The following is a 14,610-nucleotide window of genomic DNA, read 5'->3' as shown; positions in this document are numbered from 1 at the left end:
GGGGTTCGGGCTTATTAGATGGAGAAGTCGTTCCACGACGTCGGCCGTCGCTGCTAACTCGGCGATAAAGAGTACGGCAGTCTATGAAACCACTGGTAATTGCCATGTAGCACCCAGGTATGGCCGCCTGTGTCCAGGGGGTAGGTACTCGCACCACCGCCCAGAGGATCTCAGGCTTATGGCTTGCTAACCTCCACAATCTTAAAGCCTGGGCCCACGCGAGGTGACATTAAATAGAGGAGACATAATAACAAAAAGCGGAGCCGAGTGAGTTACGCTGACCAAGATTCGCTGCCCGAATAGCCGATAAAGTCTAATGTTGATGTTTTGTGTCCGTGCTGAAACAACCACCACTTGTCACTCGACCCTAGCACTGTACCTATCACACTCAAAGTTTACACGTCAGCTACACAAATGTCTTGTTGACATCAAAGCACGCAATTACGCCCTCAGCCTCGTTCGACGTTATGGAGTATCTGGTGAGTTCTTTGACATATCATCCAATGGATCGTGTATCTTCAGTAAGTTTTTTTCGCCAGGATACCAATATTCACTGCATTCGTGCCCCCGACCTTTCCGATTCGATTCCGATGTTAAAAGGCGCGACCGTGTTATTATCATTCAAGAAATTGCTCGTCAACATCTCCATCTGAATTCTGATCGTCCTTCTGTACTAAGTCGTGAGCATTTTACTATCAAGGCTTAGTGAGATACAAACTACGGGACCCAGTTGCTCTATCAAAAAGCCTCGGAATCACTTTTCCTATAGCCCTCAAAGTCATGGGTCGGAGCTTATGGGACGAATGTCGAGTCATCATTTTCTCGACCTGCCTAATATGACAGACGTTCAGGAGAGCTTGGGAAAATGGTCAATTCCTGTGTCTCCTGGACCGTCAGCTGGATCTTTTTGTGAGTTGGCGTCGGGCGATGCCCTCTACATGTTTTCAGGTGCCTTCGTGATTACCCCACTTTACCACTTTTGCTGTTCCTCACCATTGTGCTCCAGATGTATACATTTGGATATCTCGCTTCTGACGGCACCATGTGTCGGTTGAAATCTTCGTCTCTCGTCGTCGATTTATTCCTCATGCAGAAGAGGTCTATGTCATTCCTCGCATTATGATCGAGCCGCTAGTTCTTTAACCCCTCTCGCTCTGCCATCACATGACGACTTTTAATATTTCACAAGTATCTGGATGTATTTACAATGTGCGCTGGTTCAGCTTCGCACCGAACCCTTGGGCATTATCAACTGTACATTTCTTTTCCGATACATAAATATAAATACGTAGATCTGCCAGTGAAGCGTATTGTACTCTGAGCAAAGCACATAGTGAGATATAACTGGAAGCACGGTGCGTGATTCCTTAAGATGGCCCCAGGCCTTATACAAATCAATCTCATCCAAGCGCGACCCAACCACACAACTCCATCCTCTGACTGATCTCCGTGGGCATCCGCAACACCACCTCCTTATGCAGTTCATTTTCTTTGCAGTTCTCCGAACAAAGTATAAACCTCCCAAGCCCTCCCTCCCGTCCTGCGAATATGCATACCGTCGGCGGTCGCTCAGCACGGAAATAATACATAGTCGACGAGTATGTGTCGACGAGCGTGTACATGTGTCCCGGTCCATTCTTCTCTTGTTCCTTCGCATCCTCGTATTGTTTGTCTGAGCCTCTCCGTCTCGCAAGTTGTTCCGGAGTTGAGAACGGTGAACCGCTAGGGGTGAAATACACCGTTGGGAGGTGTAATATCTTTGGAAAGTGTGCAATGGTACCCCCGTATAAGTGGCCTTCTACCGTTTCTCTGTCAATCACTCCTTTGACCCCGATCAACCACGGTTGCGCGGTGACTATACGCCCAGATTTGCCATAGAGAAGTAGTACAGGTGAAAGGAGGAGGAGGACGAATCCAAAGACAATGAATACGATGCCTCCTGCTCTGCTGATCTTTATCCACACAATCGCTGACCCGATGATAATGGATAACCAGGAGAAATACGGTACGGAACCGACAACCGTCCTCGTCAGCGAATATGTATTCGCATATGCAACATCCGGGAAGTCCTTCCATCTGATGGCTGCTGCCCGACAGCCATCCAAAACGAGAGCTCCGTTTTCCGTCACACCAGCAACTTGAATCTCTGGAAGGATGTCCCAAAGATTCGCGTCATAGATATCATTATCAGCGTACCAGCGCCGTGACGCCCCTGGAGTGGAGGTTGAGGGAAACATGGATACCATGCGCTCAGTGATACGGTCGTTATCATTGGCCATTGACAACCTCGCGAGTCCCTGTAACTCATCCTCATCGTGGTTCGGCTGAATGCGGTGCTCAAAAAAGCCCATGAGCGCATAAACTCGCTCCGCCTTGTGTGGCTTGTACCCCCCGCCGGTGACAGACCCCCCACCTACCACGTTCGACTTTGGCGGGAGAGGAGGGCCAGAAAGTGTTGGAAAACCATCCATATCACGCCGCCATATGGCTTGTTTCAAGAGTGCCAAGCGCTCCAGCCTCTCGAGCGGATCCTTCCCATTACCGTATGCATTGACAATTGCTTGCTCATCTTCGGAGTTCGTATAGGCCAGGTTAGCCAGCTGAAACAACGACAACGGCTTGACTTCTTCCCGATCCCGGAACTTGTAACAAAGCCGAGAGCTCAGGAGGGCTTCTGGAAAAGTCCATACCCGTCCGCCCCAGCTCCTCCAGCACTCCTTCTCTCCAGAGTCAGCTTCCCCGAGCATGATCAAAGTCGTCTCCGCTCTACGGTAGACGTCTGACATGCAGTACACATCCAGATTCTGCTCTGACTCAGTCTCCCCTAAACACTCCAGGTCGAGCCAGTAGGCATCGAATTGCTGTCCGATCACCGCCGCACGAACGTCGTCTGTAAACTGTGCCTTTTCTTTCTTCTCATGCAAGTCTCGAGAGTAGAAGGCGGCGGCGCGGTAAGAGATGGCGATGTATTGAGTGTGGATGATGGTGTCGCGATCTACGCATCGAACCCACTCATTCCGATTTGAGCCGCGGATCATGAGAACTCGAGGGTAACAAGTATGTGTACGGGTATTCGTCCCAGGTTCCTCCTTATGACGCGATGAATGCTCCGTGCGAGAACGAGCTGCCCACAGCTGACCCTGAAACTGGCGAAGATACGGTCTGTAGTATCCTGTGTTGTACGATGTGTCTTCATCCTCCCCAGAGTTACTACTGCTGAAGTAAAGTTCCACGAGAAACCAAATGATTGGCCAAAATAGCTTCAATGCAAACCAGAAGAATTTTCCGATCCACTTGAAAAAATTCTGCCCTCTTACGGGAGAATGGGTTAGCAGCCATATGGCGACTTTGCAGGCCTCGCTAGTGTTATCCTTGATGGCAACTTCATATTTGCCAGAGGGTGTGACAGCTTGTACCTTGAGCTGTCGGCAGAGTCCAGTTGTAGGACTGAGGTATCTCTGTTCTGGACCATGCGTTCTCAACCTTCCTATGTCATCGGAGCAAGTGATTTCCGAGTCTTTATGCGTGAGTGGGAGCCAGAGCATCCTAATTGTTCCTGTAAAAGCGTCGGTGTGATGATGAGTGCGAAGACTACAAGACCCTTCGAGCTGTGAACCAGACTTACAGTGAGAGTATCACAAGCAGGGTGTTACTTCTCACAGCGATGCTCCGGTGTTACCTTTATATATTTCAGGTACTGTAACTCTGTGTGTAGGCCGCATATCATCAGTGAATTGATGATGTATTATATATTGCTTTAAATAACCTTCTCATTTGTTCATCGGTTCTCTGATGATGACATGCCGCCATGGCAGTTGCAGAGTTAATCCCGAACGAGACTTGAACAAGACACCCCCCAGCGGTGTCATCAAATGCCTGTCACATCATATGATGTGGGAGTGACATAGCTGAGAGACTCAGTTCAAACATTCCGAGTCTTGGGCGCAATTTTCATCAACTAGTAGCATCAGTAGGGACCGTAGGATTGACGTTTTAGCTGCGGATTTCCGTGATGTACAGCGAGATGACATGCATAGATTAGTCGCAGCAGAAGACAATATTGAGAATATCTAGACATGAGTAAACACGAGCAGGTGGCAGAAATAGTTGTTACATATCTTGTTTGTTGTATTGTTACGACATACCCACACTTGGAGTAGTGTTGTCAGATTAATGCCGTCCTGCCATTCGCCGTGACAGGATTTGAAAAGGTACCAACCGCCCTGTTGCCTACCGATGGTAACTAACCTATCCCTGTCAGAGTCTGCACTCGTCGAAAAACTATCGTTGAACACTGTATCCCTGTTTGGTAAAGTCTCGGTCGAACAGCATTAAACGAGGGACTCAACCCTACTGCTGACTTATGGTGCTGGGGAGACCATGCGGAGCTCAGTGGAACATGCACATAAGTTGCGTCCGCAGTATCAAATGTTTCATCCTCACAAACCATGACAGCGTCAATCAGTGCATCAGCACTTCGGCTGTGATGCGAGCTTCTACAAATGAAAGATGAACTATTCCAAAATAATGTCCGACAAAGGGTGTATATAACGACCCAAAAGGACTACAAGAGAGTACTAAGAGTACAGACTATAAATACTCACCTTAGCGATGATGTTAGGACGACGTTGAGGTGGAAACACTGAAGGCGCCATGATAGGTAACTTTGCGAATCAGTGGCTAAGTGTTGATACTGTATAGCACATACATAGCACCCCCAGTCATCATGCGCTCACTGGCACAGCCCCGCTGCAGGTCCACTCAAAACACCTTGACCTATGTTTATGCATTAGCACATATATAGCACCTCAGCCATGATGCGGTCGCTGGCATAGCCTTATTGTACCTAGGTTTATGTATAGTACATACCAGCGCTCCGTTCGCCTTCGAATGTTATGTTTTTTTTTCCTCTTCTTCTTTTGGAAATAGGGTTGGAACCGTCTCAGCGGTATCATATTCTTGAAAAGCGCGTATATTTTCTCGAGCGTCAGCGCTTGACAACCGTTGGATGTCGTCGCATATACAGGTCAAAGGAGAAACTGTTTGTGATTTCGGTGTAGCTTGACTCGGAACGCGCCGAATTGGAAGATAAGGTGATGCAAGGCAGGCAATGTATCTCTGCAGTATGAGGAAACTGAACCTCCACGAATTTGCGTAGTTACTAGGAGATAAATGAGTAATCGCAGTGTTGTTGAGCTCAGAAGGTACGCATTGGAAAAAGCAGGGCACAGTTGCAAAAGGAGGAGTAGAGAGACGAAAATAATTTGACAAATGCACGGGATCTGTAGCGGCCAAATTATGTAAAATCTTCATTTCATTTCTGTACCTGACTCAATCAGCTTGCCATCTCGAGGCAGGCGAGCGTGGATGGCCAAATAATAGCACCTCAGGCCTCAGGGGTCAGCCATGATGCGCTCACTGGAATAGCCTCGCTGCAGCACCTTGGCCCAAGTTTACAACAATGCAGGCAGATTGACATAGTAGTGATAGTGAATGTTTTATTTGGAGTCGGAGTTACACTGGCCAATATGTGCTGTCTCATTGGCAGGTTATGATATCCTGACTGGTGAACATAGGCTCGTGATTTCATTGGGGTGTGCTACCCTATGTTGGACAATACTAACGAGTCTAATATACCGCAAAGTTATTTGACCGCAAGAAACTGAAACTGTCAATATTTGCTCTACGAGCTGTCCTGGGGAATAGTGTAAGAGATATTTAAATAGGAGATAAATTGAGAATAGCGCACTGGAAATTGACAATGGACAGGCAAGTGGATGCTCATCTGCAGTCAAGACGTCAAGCTTTCAAGCTTCAAGCTTCAAGTTTCAACGGACGGTACCAGTAGAATTCAGCCTGGAAATTGTTCTAGCTCCTTAAGTATGGTACGAATAGTTTAAAGTTTGTTTTGAAGTGTTGACATGCGATGTCCATGTTTCAGCGTCAAACAACCCCAGATTTGTACCTCTGCTCTTGAACCTTCCCTCCGAATACTTGAAGTTTACATGCCAGCTACACAAATCTCTCGTAGATATCAAAAGCACATGGGAATGTGTCCGCAGCCTTGTTCGATGTTATGAAGTATCTCGTGAAACATTCGACAGATCGACTCGGATCATCCGACGGACTGCACGTACTATTGTCATTGTTTTCGCAAGGATACCGATATTCACGTTCAGGCACTACATTCCTGCGGCCCTTTCCCATTTGATTCCGATATTATAAGACGCGATTGTTTGTCATTTTCATCTAAGAAATTGCTTATCGACATCTACAGATGAATTCTGATTGCCCTTCTGTATTTCGCTACTTATCAAGTCTCGAGTTACGAGTGTAGACCAGGAGCGAAGGCTCAAAAATACGTGAACTTTATGTAATACATGATAGAACTCAACGTTGTATACAGTGCACACATATCAAGCCAAACGTTCAAGAAGTTACCACCAACGCTTTTCAGAACACTTTGAGGTGACGACACCTAGTGTCAAGGCTGCGGGTTAAGATTTGCGCTGTAAATGTGGTCAGACTCAGAGGCCATGTCATATTTTCCAACAGAGCCTGATTTACTGTGTCCCAGAATTGCATCTTTGAACACTGATAAGTTGCCAGAAGAGACTGGACGTGGTGCAGCGTACTAGGGGTTGAATTCATACCGCACATACAAAACTAGACTACATAGAGTACGTACGGTCCAGCATAGGGCCCCGCCCCACTTGACAAGGATATAAAAAGGGGTTAAATTTCCACTTTAAGTCTGCTTTCACACGAAACATTACTATTCCCACGCTCCCAGCCTCCCCTACTGAATCAACCTCGGCACGCCCACCGGTATCACCACCGTCTCCAAATCCTCAAGAAAACGTCAAGATGGTGAGTCTCGCTGCCAATTCGACGTCCGATAGGTCTTGGTCCATGCGTGCCAGCTCCCTGGGTGAAAAAATGGGATAGAATTGGATGGTTGATGGGTGGATGGAGATGATTTGTGTTGGATGACATTTGTGTCAGTGGGAGTGGTGGACGTTATTTCGCGTGTTTGGCTGGTACACCCACTACTTCGTATTTGCTGACGCCCGTTTTATTCTCTAGACGAAAGGTTCGTTTGGTTTTGATTCGATTGTTGGGGATTGGATTTGACGGATGGCTTTTGATCTTGGATCTTCTTGCTGTTGATTAGGTACTTCGTCCTTTGGGTGCGTAGTGTTTTCCCTTCGATCTGGAGTATCCCTCATGCGGTTTGATTTGAATCGTGCAGTAAGCGACACACTAAGTCCCACACGCTCTGCCGGCGTTGTGGTCGTCGTGCGTTCCACAGGCAACACAAGAGTGCGTTCCTACACATCTTTGCGAGACGGCATCTGACCTCACATTTTCTCGTCCCTGTCCTGTCATCACGCCCTCCATCCCGATTTACGCTGAACAATCCGCTATTATCATGAACCAGCCTGTGCCCAGTGCGGCTACCCTGCAGCAAAGTTACGCTCGTATGAGTGGGGCCAAAAAGCTAAGCGCAGAAAGACCACCGGTACCGGGCGCATGCGCACGCTCAAGGACGTATCGAGGAGATTTAAGAATGGATTCAGGTGCGTTCCATCCCAGTCATGTTCATCCTAGCCAACGTATTAATCATATGATGCGTGAACTTTTGCGATACAGAGAAAACACCGTCGCGAAGAAGCGTGTCAGGCCATCCGCGGAGGCATGAGCGTGAGCGGAAACTTGCATATGCCGATGTCGTGTTTGCATGTTGTTTTACATACTTGAGAATTTTTAGCCTATGCTGCTCGCATCATTTTCTACGCACGCACAGAATACATGATTCATGCCATGCCTCCTTGTCGAGCGGAGGAACTGAGTGATAATGCTAAAGGTCAATTGGTGTCCCCTTTGTCTGATACGTCAATTGACGTCCAGTAGTCTCTTCCACTCACTTGAAATTCTCATCCGAAACGTACTTGTTCATTCCATTGTATTGATCGCTCTACATTGACTAAGCCGTGCAATAATCCGCAATTAACTATTTATCATGTGTAGTCCCCGTTCCAGCCGATGGGTATCTTCAGCGCATGTACAATGAACGAATGCTGAAGACCGAAATAAAAAAAAGCAAAATACCGATAAATACTTCTCGCTCGGTCCCCCGTCCGCGGTGCATCCACCGCTACTGCCCACAACACGACGTCCCCCGAGCATTCCTCTTCCTCTTCCCATCCTCCAACCCCAACCTGACCGTATTCCCATCACTCTCATCACTCACATGAAACATCCTCGCCTCCACGGCCTCTTCATACTCCCACTTCCTCACCACGCGCAACGCGATATACTCAAATGCGTCGCTTACACCCGTTCCGGTCTTTGCGGATGTGAAGAAGAGCTTTGGGCCTGTGTCTGGTGGGTCAGGGAGGGTGGAGGGCAAGGGAAGGTCTGGGTCTAGTTGGGGCGGGGTGGGTGGTGTAGGCGGACGTTGACCCCTCGTGAATAGACTCGGTGTGATAGTAAGCGCAGACGAAGAAGACGTTGTCGTAGTCGTAGTAGTCGTACTAGACAAACTCGTCATCCTCCTCACTCGTGCTGGTGATCCCGGTTGGGACCCGGGAAGCGGAGACGACCGTGCGCTTGTGTATACGTCAGAGAGGGAAGAAGAGGGGGTATGGAAAGAGGTGACGCCGGAGCGGAATGTTCCGTACAGAAATGTGTTGGCGTGAGATGTACTTGATGGAGAACGGGATTTTGTAGGTTTGCGGTGGTTTTGGATGTCTATTCGCGCAGATGGGGCGAGGAGGGATGGGTCGGCATCGGCTTCGTATTCGTATTCGTGCTCGTGCTCGTGTTCGGGAATGATATCTTCGTCTTCCTCTGAAATGAAGTCTTCTACCACGATTTCTCCCTCCTCGCGCTCCACAGGCTCTGGTTCAGAAATAGGCACAAGGTCCTGCACGAATTTCTTCGCTTCCTCCGCAGTGACGCCCATCCCGGGCTGTAACAGATCCATCTTATTCCCAACGACCACACAACAAAAGTTATCAACCTCTTCATCGCTAATCGGTGCTCGGTGCTTAAACTCCTCCCACCATTTCGTGAGCGCGTGCATAGTCTCGGGTGCACTGACGTCGAACATGAGTAGGACGGCGTCTGCGCCGCGGAAGAACGCGGAGGATAGGGATGAGAAGCGTTCTTGGCCTGCAGTATCCTATCGTATGCGTGAGCGAATGTAAGGTATAAAGGGAGCTCGAACCAGACCTACCCATATTTGAAGAGAGATGGCCTCGGTTGAGTTTTTTGGGTCAGGAAGAGATTTGGTTATGAAATCTGCACCGATTGTTGCGCGGTAAGCGGTGGAAAACCGACCTGATATGTACTGCGCAGCAGTAGATAATAAGTATGCTCGAGCTAATGTTGAAAGGCGGAATACTGACCTGACCACGCAAAGAAGTCTTGCCTACGCCCGAAGCACCGATGACGACGAGCTTGATAGTTCGCATTGCTCCCCGTGTTCTGCTCGTCGTTGAGCATGAATGATCTATAACGTTCGGCGGCCAATTGCGCCATATGGTGCTCTCTTCTAAGTTCACCGGCACCGGTCGTTCTCACTCAACGCAAAACCAAACAAGCACAAACCCTTGACATCGACTTTAATCATGAACGAGTCAACGCCTCCAGTGTCCACCGACGTACCCCCCAACCAGTGGACCAACTTGAACATTCACGAGACTGATATAACTACTCAACTGAATAATGTCATCAACCCTTGATATATTTCAAGAACAAGGTACGTGCAACATAACGTAAGAACGTAATGACAAGACCTCGAAAACCTCGTTAGCTCTGACTTAATGGAACAGGGACGGACAAAGTCTCTTGACCATAAGCAGAAGGCGCTCGCCGATGTGAACGCCAACAACGACTGCAACGTTACCTAGACTCAACTCGGGTTGTTCATTACCCAACATCCAAGTTTCATCAGTGCCGCACTGATGAAACTTCGCTCGTCCGTCATTTTCGCTGCCCTCGTTGCTCTCCGGTGATCGAAAGTGTGTTTTTGAGCCTACGCTTTGTGTGACCACCATCGTCTTTCCCCACCAAAGCTCGCCTTCCCTCCACCAAACTCATCTTACATCATTCCGCAGACAACGCCAGACACGCCGTCATCGAGTTATCCAACATTATATTTTCGACCTCAACTGTATCTCTGAGATCGTACCGCTCGTATGTTATCGGTATTACCATCATCAGATATTTCAAAAGACAAACCTACGCCGGTACCGCCACCCTCCACCATCATCCTTGCACTTGTAAATGGCAATAATCACTCAAACGTGTTGTCCGCTTTGGGATCCTTCGTTTGAATTTGGAGCCGCATAAAGACATGTCTCCTTTTTTTTCTTTGCTTTTTCTTTTCATATCTCCTCATCTTGTGCGTCATGTTCCACAAATCACCTTCTGTCTCGTGCTATCTACTAAGCAGAATAAGGCTAAACAGACACTCCATTGTGACTAGGCGAATGCAGGAAGTGGCGGGAGGGCCTCGCCGAGGTCACGCCCTGGCGCGGGAGCACGAGTCAACGCGAAGCTTCGAGGCGTGGAATCAACGCCAGGCTTCATTTGGTTGGGCCGTAGAACACGCGATTGCAAGGTGCTTGACCTTATACATGAGCAGAAACTTCCTTACAGAGCGGTGTTGGAGGTCTTGACCAACGCCAAACGGAGGTAATGCACGTTCCTTGTTCTTAATATTTGGAAGCCGGAGTGGTGCTTACTTCGGAACGGTAACTGGGCACCTACGACACCCGGTGCCCCTATGTGCGAAGAAGCCAGGCACTTTGCTGCAACTTAAGCTTATCCTTAGGGACCATATGCGTACGTCTGTAGTCGTGCTGTCCTATAAAAACCATCACTTTACTGTAACGCTTCGACTCTCAATCGTCGCCAGCATGTCCCAGCTCCAATTGAATGCCGCAGAGGACCTGATCAACGCCAATGAGAGGTGGGCACGAGACGTAATCAAACACGATCCCAATTTCTTCAAGGACTCTGCTACTGATTCCCAAAGGCCCAAGGTGGGTTCCGTGCCTCATCGCACGCCCCTACGTTAGCTGTCTTCTTACTGCCATTTAGGTCCTTTGGATTGGCTGCTCTGACTCGCGAGTGCCGGCCTCTGTCGTCACAGCGTCCATGCCTGGCGATATCTTTACACACACAAACATCGCAAAGTACCCACCATTCATTCAACTCTGAGAAGTACATAGTACTCACTATCCCTACAGCCAATTCCACAGCTTTGACGACAACGTCAACTCCGTCCTATCCTACGCTGTCGACCCGGTCGGCGTCAAACACGGTCAGTCTCTTGTGATAATGTTTTGATTGTCCTCTAACAGGTTTACACTTTCAATAGTCGTCCTCGTCGGCCACAGCGTCTGCGGAGGTGCCCAATCAGCGATACAGGCTGCTGAACAAGGGCCCGTAGAGCCCTACGACCCACTCACGCGTTGGTTGGCCCCCCTCGTTCAACTCGTTCGAACCCTCGACCTCCACGGGTTGCCTGAGAATGAGGCGGTGGACAAGGTCGTTGAAGCCAACATCCGCAAGCAGGTTGAAAACATTTGCCTCTCAGAGCCCATTGTTACTGCGTGGGCAACCGGGAAAAATGTCTCTGTGCACGGATGGGTGTACGATCTCGCTACGGGACGAATCAGAGAGCTTGTCGTGCGATCCCCTCCGTGTGCTAATGCTAGTTCTTGTTAGTATTACGATCACTGGACCTTTGCGAACATACTCCGTTTGATGCATTCTTTGTAGATACGTTGAAGATGTAACTGATCAATATGTACAACTTTACATCACTTTGCTTCCCACATGTTCATTTGAAATGCGGCACTGCCAGAGCCTGCAAGTGTTCCGTTGTACGTAAGTGGATGAGTGGATATTTATAGATAGTTGTGATAAGGAGTTAAAAGAGACAGGACATTTTCAGCACATCGTTCAGTCGGACTATAGTAAATTCAGGCTCAGTGATAGCACAAGGGTCCGAGGAGTCAGGCCTACTACTAACTTGCGGACAAGCCTACCTGCCTGTTCTGTTCATTGTAATCAGGAAGCACGGGACTATCGCTGCTGCTGTTAGAGGCATCATAGTGGGAATGGCTGTATGTCATGACATCACCGATCCAGTTTAAAGTTTTTGAACCATGTCGCAACAGCTCAATTCTGCCCTGGATGAATTAACAAGATGAATTACCAATGAAAGAGATCATAGCTGCAGTACGTGACGACAACTTCAATAGAGCTGAAAAACGCAAGCGCAGTGACTTAATTAGTGGCTACCGTGCAAGTTTCGACGGACACCCATTTGCCGAATTGATCATATCAGCAGCGAACAACAAGGCAGCGATGTGCTCGGACGTTGAAAATGGTGCCAGCGTCACTGTACCGCCGGAAAAATCCGAGACCATGCAGGGTCAGATCTCAGATTCGGCAACGCCGAACCCTATTAGTTCCTGGAGCCCATCACTGTATCAGTCTAACTTCGAGACACCGCATCTAGGCCTGCAGAAACCAAACAAGTCCAAATCTTTGACTTGAACTTGGATCGAATTTTTAGTGACATTGAATAAACGTGTTCGAATGCGTCCAAACGCTGAACGCAAATAGTAAGATTATCATCTAACTGATCCATTGTGAACGTCAGTCCAGGACTGAATTTTTCCATCACTAGTACTGCGGCGGCAACGCAAGTGGGAGCCTCGTGTCTGGGGCGTCTAATGAGGCACGAGTTGGGCACGAGGCAGAGAAAGATTGATGAATGTTGTAATTCAAATCCGCATAAGAAGTTCCGCCCAGTTCACGAACTTCTGCAACCTAGTACCATACGCTTGCAATCCTTCGACCAAGTCTACCTCGATTGTACCCCATAAGATCGACCTCCAATCAAATGGCGCCGCTCGCTCCAAGCACCACGCCAGTTCGAGTGTTTGAAGATCACGAAGCACGTATAAACGCAGTCGCAGTTCTACCTGATCAACGGCGCATGGTCACAAGCTCGGATGATAATACGCTTCGTCTGTGGGACTTGAAGGAAGGTGCTGTGTTGAAGAAAATGGTGGGGCATCGTGCCAATGTGAAAGCATTGGCGGTATCACAAGATGGGCGGCTAATAGCCAGCGGTGATCTGAACGGAAAGCTCATTGCTTGGCATGGAGACACCGGAGATAATCTCACCCCAGCTATCGAAGCTCACGAAAACATCCATTCCCTGGATTTTTCTCCAGATGGCTCAATGCTAGCAAGTGGTTCATGGGACGACACGACCAAGCTGTGGAACACAACTACGTGGAAACCGTCAGGAGCACCGATCAGTTGTGGTGCAGATGTCAACTGCGTTCGGTATTCACCATCCGGCGAACTGCTTGCCATTGCAACAGACCACAATATCCAGATTTATCAGCTACTAGGCAGGCGTGACTGCATCGCGAAGTTTAAGGGTCACGCGGCATCCAGCTCAACATACAACTATTCTCTCGCCTGGACGCCCGATGCTACACGCCTTCTTTCAGCGGGCAATAATAATGATTGTACCATACGAGCGTGGGATTCATCGACCTGGGAGCAGGTTGGTGATCCATGGACAGGTCATACCGGTGCTATCAACTCCATTGTCGTCGATGCTTCTGGCACGCTCCTTGCATCTGCATCTAGTGATAAATTTGTACGCCTCTGGCGGCTCTCGGATCGGCCAATGCAGCACTCCAGCAACGTGCAGTGCGTCGCCTTCTCCCTAGACGGCAGGCACATCCTCAGCGGAGGTGATGATCTCAAGATCTCAGAGTGGGAACTACCCAATGGACTGTCACTGGTAAGTGCCCGGTGATTTCTTATCCTCGGTCTCATCTCACAGATTTGATGAAAAGGCTCAAGGCTCTGGTTTCAAGGCATGTATCTACCTTTGACTCTTGTTGTACAACGCGAACATACTTCACGTAGATCCTTGTTATCAACGCGGCAGCCCGCAATGCATGTATAACTGGGGACCTGCCTGCTGCTATACAATTGTTCACACAGAAAATAGACGCCGATCCCAACAACTTTGATTCCTATGCCAATCGTTCATTCGTCATGGTGAGACAGTTTGCCTGGAAGGACGCACTTCAGGATGCAACCAAGGTAAGATACACCGACCCATCTCGCCCCACTTAATACGGGCTAACCTGGATGGTGACATAGTCGGTCAGCATCAAGCCTTCCTTGATCGGCCATATCTCCAAGGGCATCTCCCTATGTGGAAACCAGCAGGTGCACGATGCAATGGCAGAATTTGACCTTGCGTTCGCGTTCACGAACGCAGACCCAAAGACGACTCATTTCCTTTTCTTGATCAAGGTAGGTGATTTTCGAATTATACTCTACACTTCATCATGGTTTTTCAGGTCATCGCATTGTTCAATACCAATCCCTGCGAACAGACCATGCTGCCTATCCAAGAGCTAGCTGCTCGTCCCAATGCCGATCCTCTCGCTTGTCGTGTCGTGGAAGTGAGTGTGATACATTCCGTTAATACCATGATCGTGTACTCACTGAATTTCCTAGACGCATATGCGAGTCCAGCTTGGGACCATT

At 48.7% G+C, this 14,610-nt stretch overlaps 4 protein-coding genes across 4 annotated transcripts; 2 read left to right on the top strand and 2 right to left on the bottom strand.

The window, feature by feature from the left end:
* Nucleotides 1–1,400: 1,400 nt before the first annotated feature.
* F5891DRAFT_979248 (uncharacterized protein) lies at nucleotides 1,401–4,655 on the bottom strand (the record flags this gene model as incomplete). Its single annotated transcript, XM_041376859.1, has 6 exons — nucleotides 1,401–3,556; nucleotides 3,680–3,705; nucleotides 3,767–3,876; nucleotides 4,146–4,302; nucleotides 4,362–4,438; nucleotides 4,605–4,655. The coding sequence occupies 6 exons, from the start codon at nucleotides 4,653–4,655 to the stop codon at nucleotides 1,401–1,403; spliced, it is 2,577 nt and encodes an 858-aa protein (XP_041227330.1).
* A 2,060-nt stretch (nucleotides 4,656–6,715) lies between these two features.
* On the top strand, nucleotides 6,716–7,948 carry F5891DRAFT_1027714 (ribosomal protein L37e-domain-containing protein). The gene is made up of 7 exons (XM_041361450.1): nucleotides 6,716–6,870; nucleotides 7,087–7,093; nucleotides 7,175–7,190; nucleotides 7,253–7,323; nucleotides 7,442–7,580; nucleotides 7,654–7,867; nucleotides 7,915–7,948. Exons 1-6 carry the CDS (start codon nucleotides 6,868–6,870, stop codon nucleotides 7,700–7,702), a joined length of 285 nt encoding a protein of 94 aa, XP_041227329.1. The 5' UTR covers nucleotides 6,716–6,867; the 3' UTR covers nucleotides 7,703–7,867; nucleotides 7,915–7,948.
* A 210-nt stretch (nucleotides 7,949–8,158) lies between these two features.
* F5891DRAFT_1187221 (P-loop containing nucleoside triphosphate hydrolase protein) lies at nucleotides 8,159–9,479 on the bottom strand (the record flags this gene model as incomplete). The annotated part of the gene is made up of 3 exons (XM_041366801.1): nucleotides 8,159–9,187; nucleotides 9,242–9,355; nucleotides 9,414–9,479. The coding sequence occupies 3 exons, from the start codon at nucleotides 9,477–9,479 to the stop codon at nucleotides 8,159–8,161; spliced, it is 1,209 nt and encodes a 402-aa protein (XP_041227328.1).
* A 1,449-nt stretch (nucleotides 9,480–10,928) lies between these two features.
* Nucleotides 10,929–11,742, top strand: F5891DRAFT_950028 (carbonic anhydrase; the record flags this gene model as incomplete). Its single annotated transcript, XM_041374921.1, has 4 exons — nucleotides 10,929–11,054; nucleotides 11,113–11,207; nucleotides 11,262–11,335; nucleotides 11,393–11,742. 4 exons carry the CDS (start codon nucleotides 10,929–10,931, stop codon nucleotides 11,740–11,742), a joined length of 645 nt encoding a protein of 214 aa, XP_041227327.1.
* Between the last annotated feature and the right edge of the window lie 2,868 nt (nucleotides 11,743–14,610).

Source organism: Suillus fuscotomentosus (genome assembly GCF_016647785.1).
Source record: "Suillus fuscotomentosus strain FC203 chromosome Unknown F5891scaffold_20, whole genome shotgun sequence".
Taxonomy (NCBI): domain Eukaryota; kingdom Fungi; phylum Basidiomycota; class Agaricomycetes; order Boletales; family Suillaceae; genus Suillus; species Suillus fuscotomentosus.
The sequence above is the reverse complement of the archived record's forward strand: the minus strand, read 5'-3'. Positions and strand labels throughout refer to the sequence as shown.

Coding starts and splice junctions, on each gene's coding strand:
- F5891DRAFT_1027714 (XM_041361450.1), top strand. Junction 7,324..7,441: donor GTTCCACAGGCAACACAAGA/GTGCGTTCCTAC, acceptor ATCATGAACCAG/CCTGTGCCCAGTGCGGCTAC. Junction 7,581..7,653: donor AGATTTAAGAATGGATTCAG/GTGCGTTCCATC, acceptor TTTGCGATACAG/AGAAAACACCGTCGCGAAGA.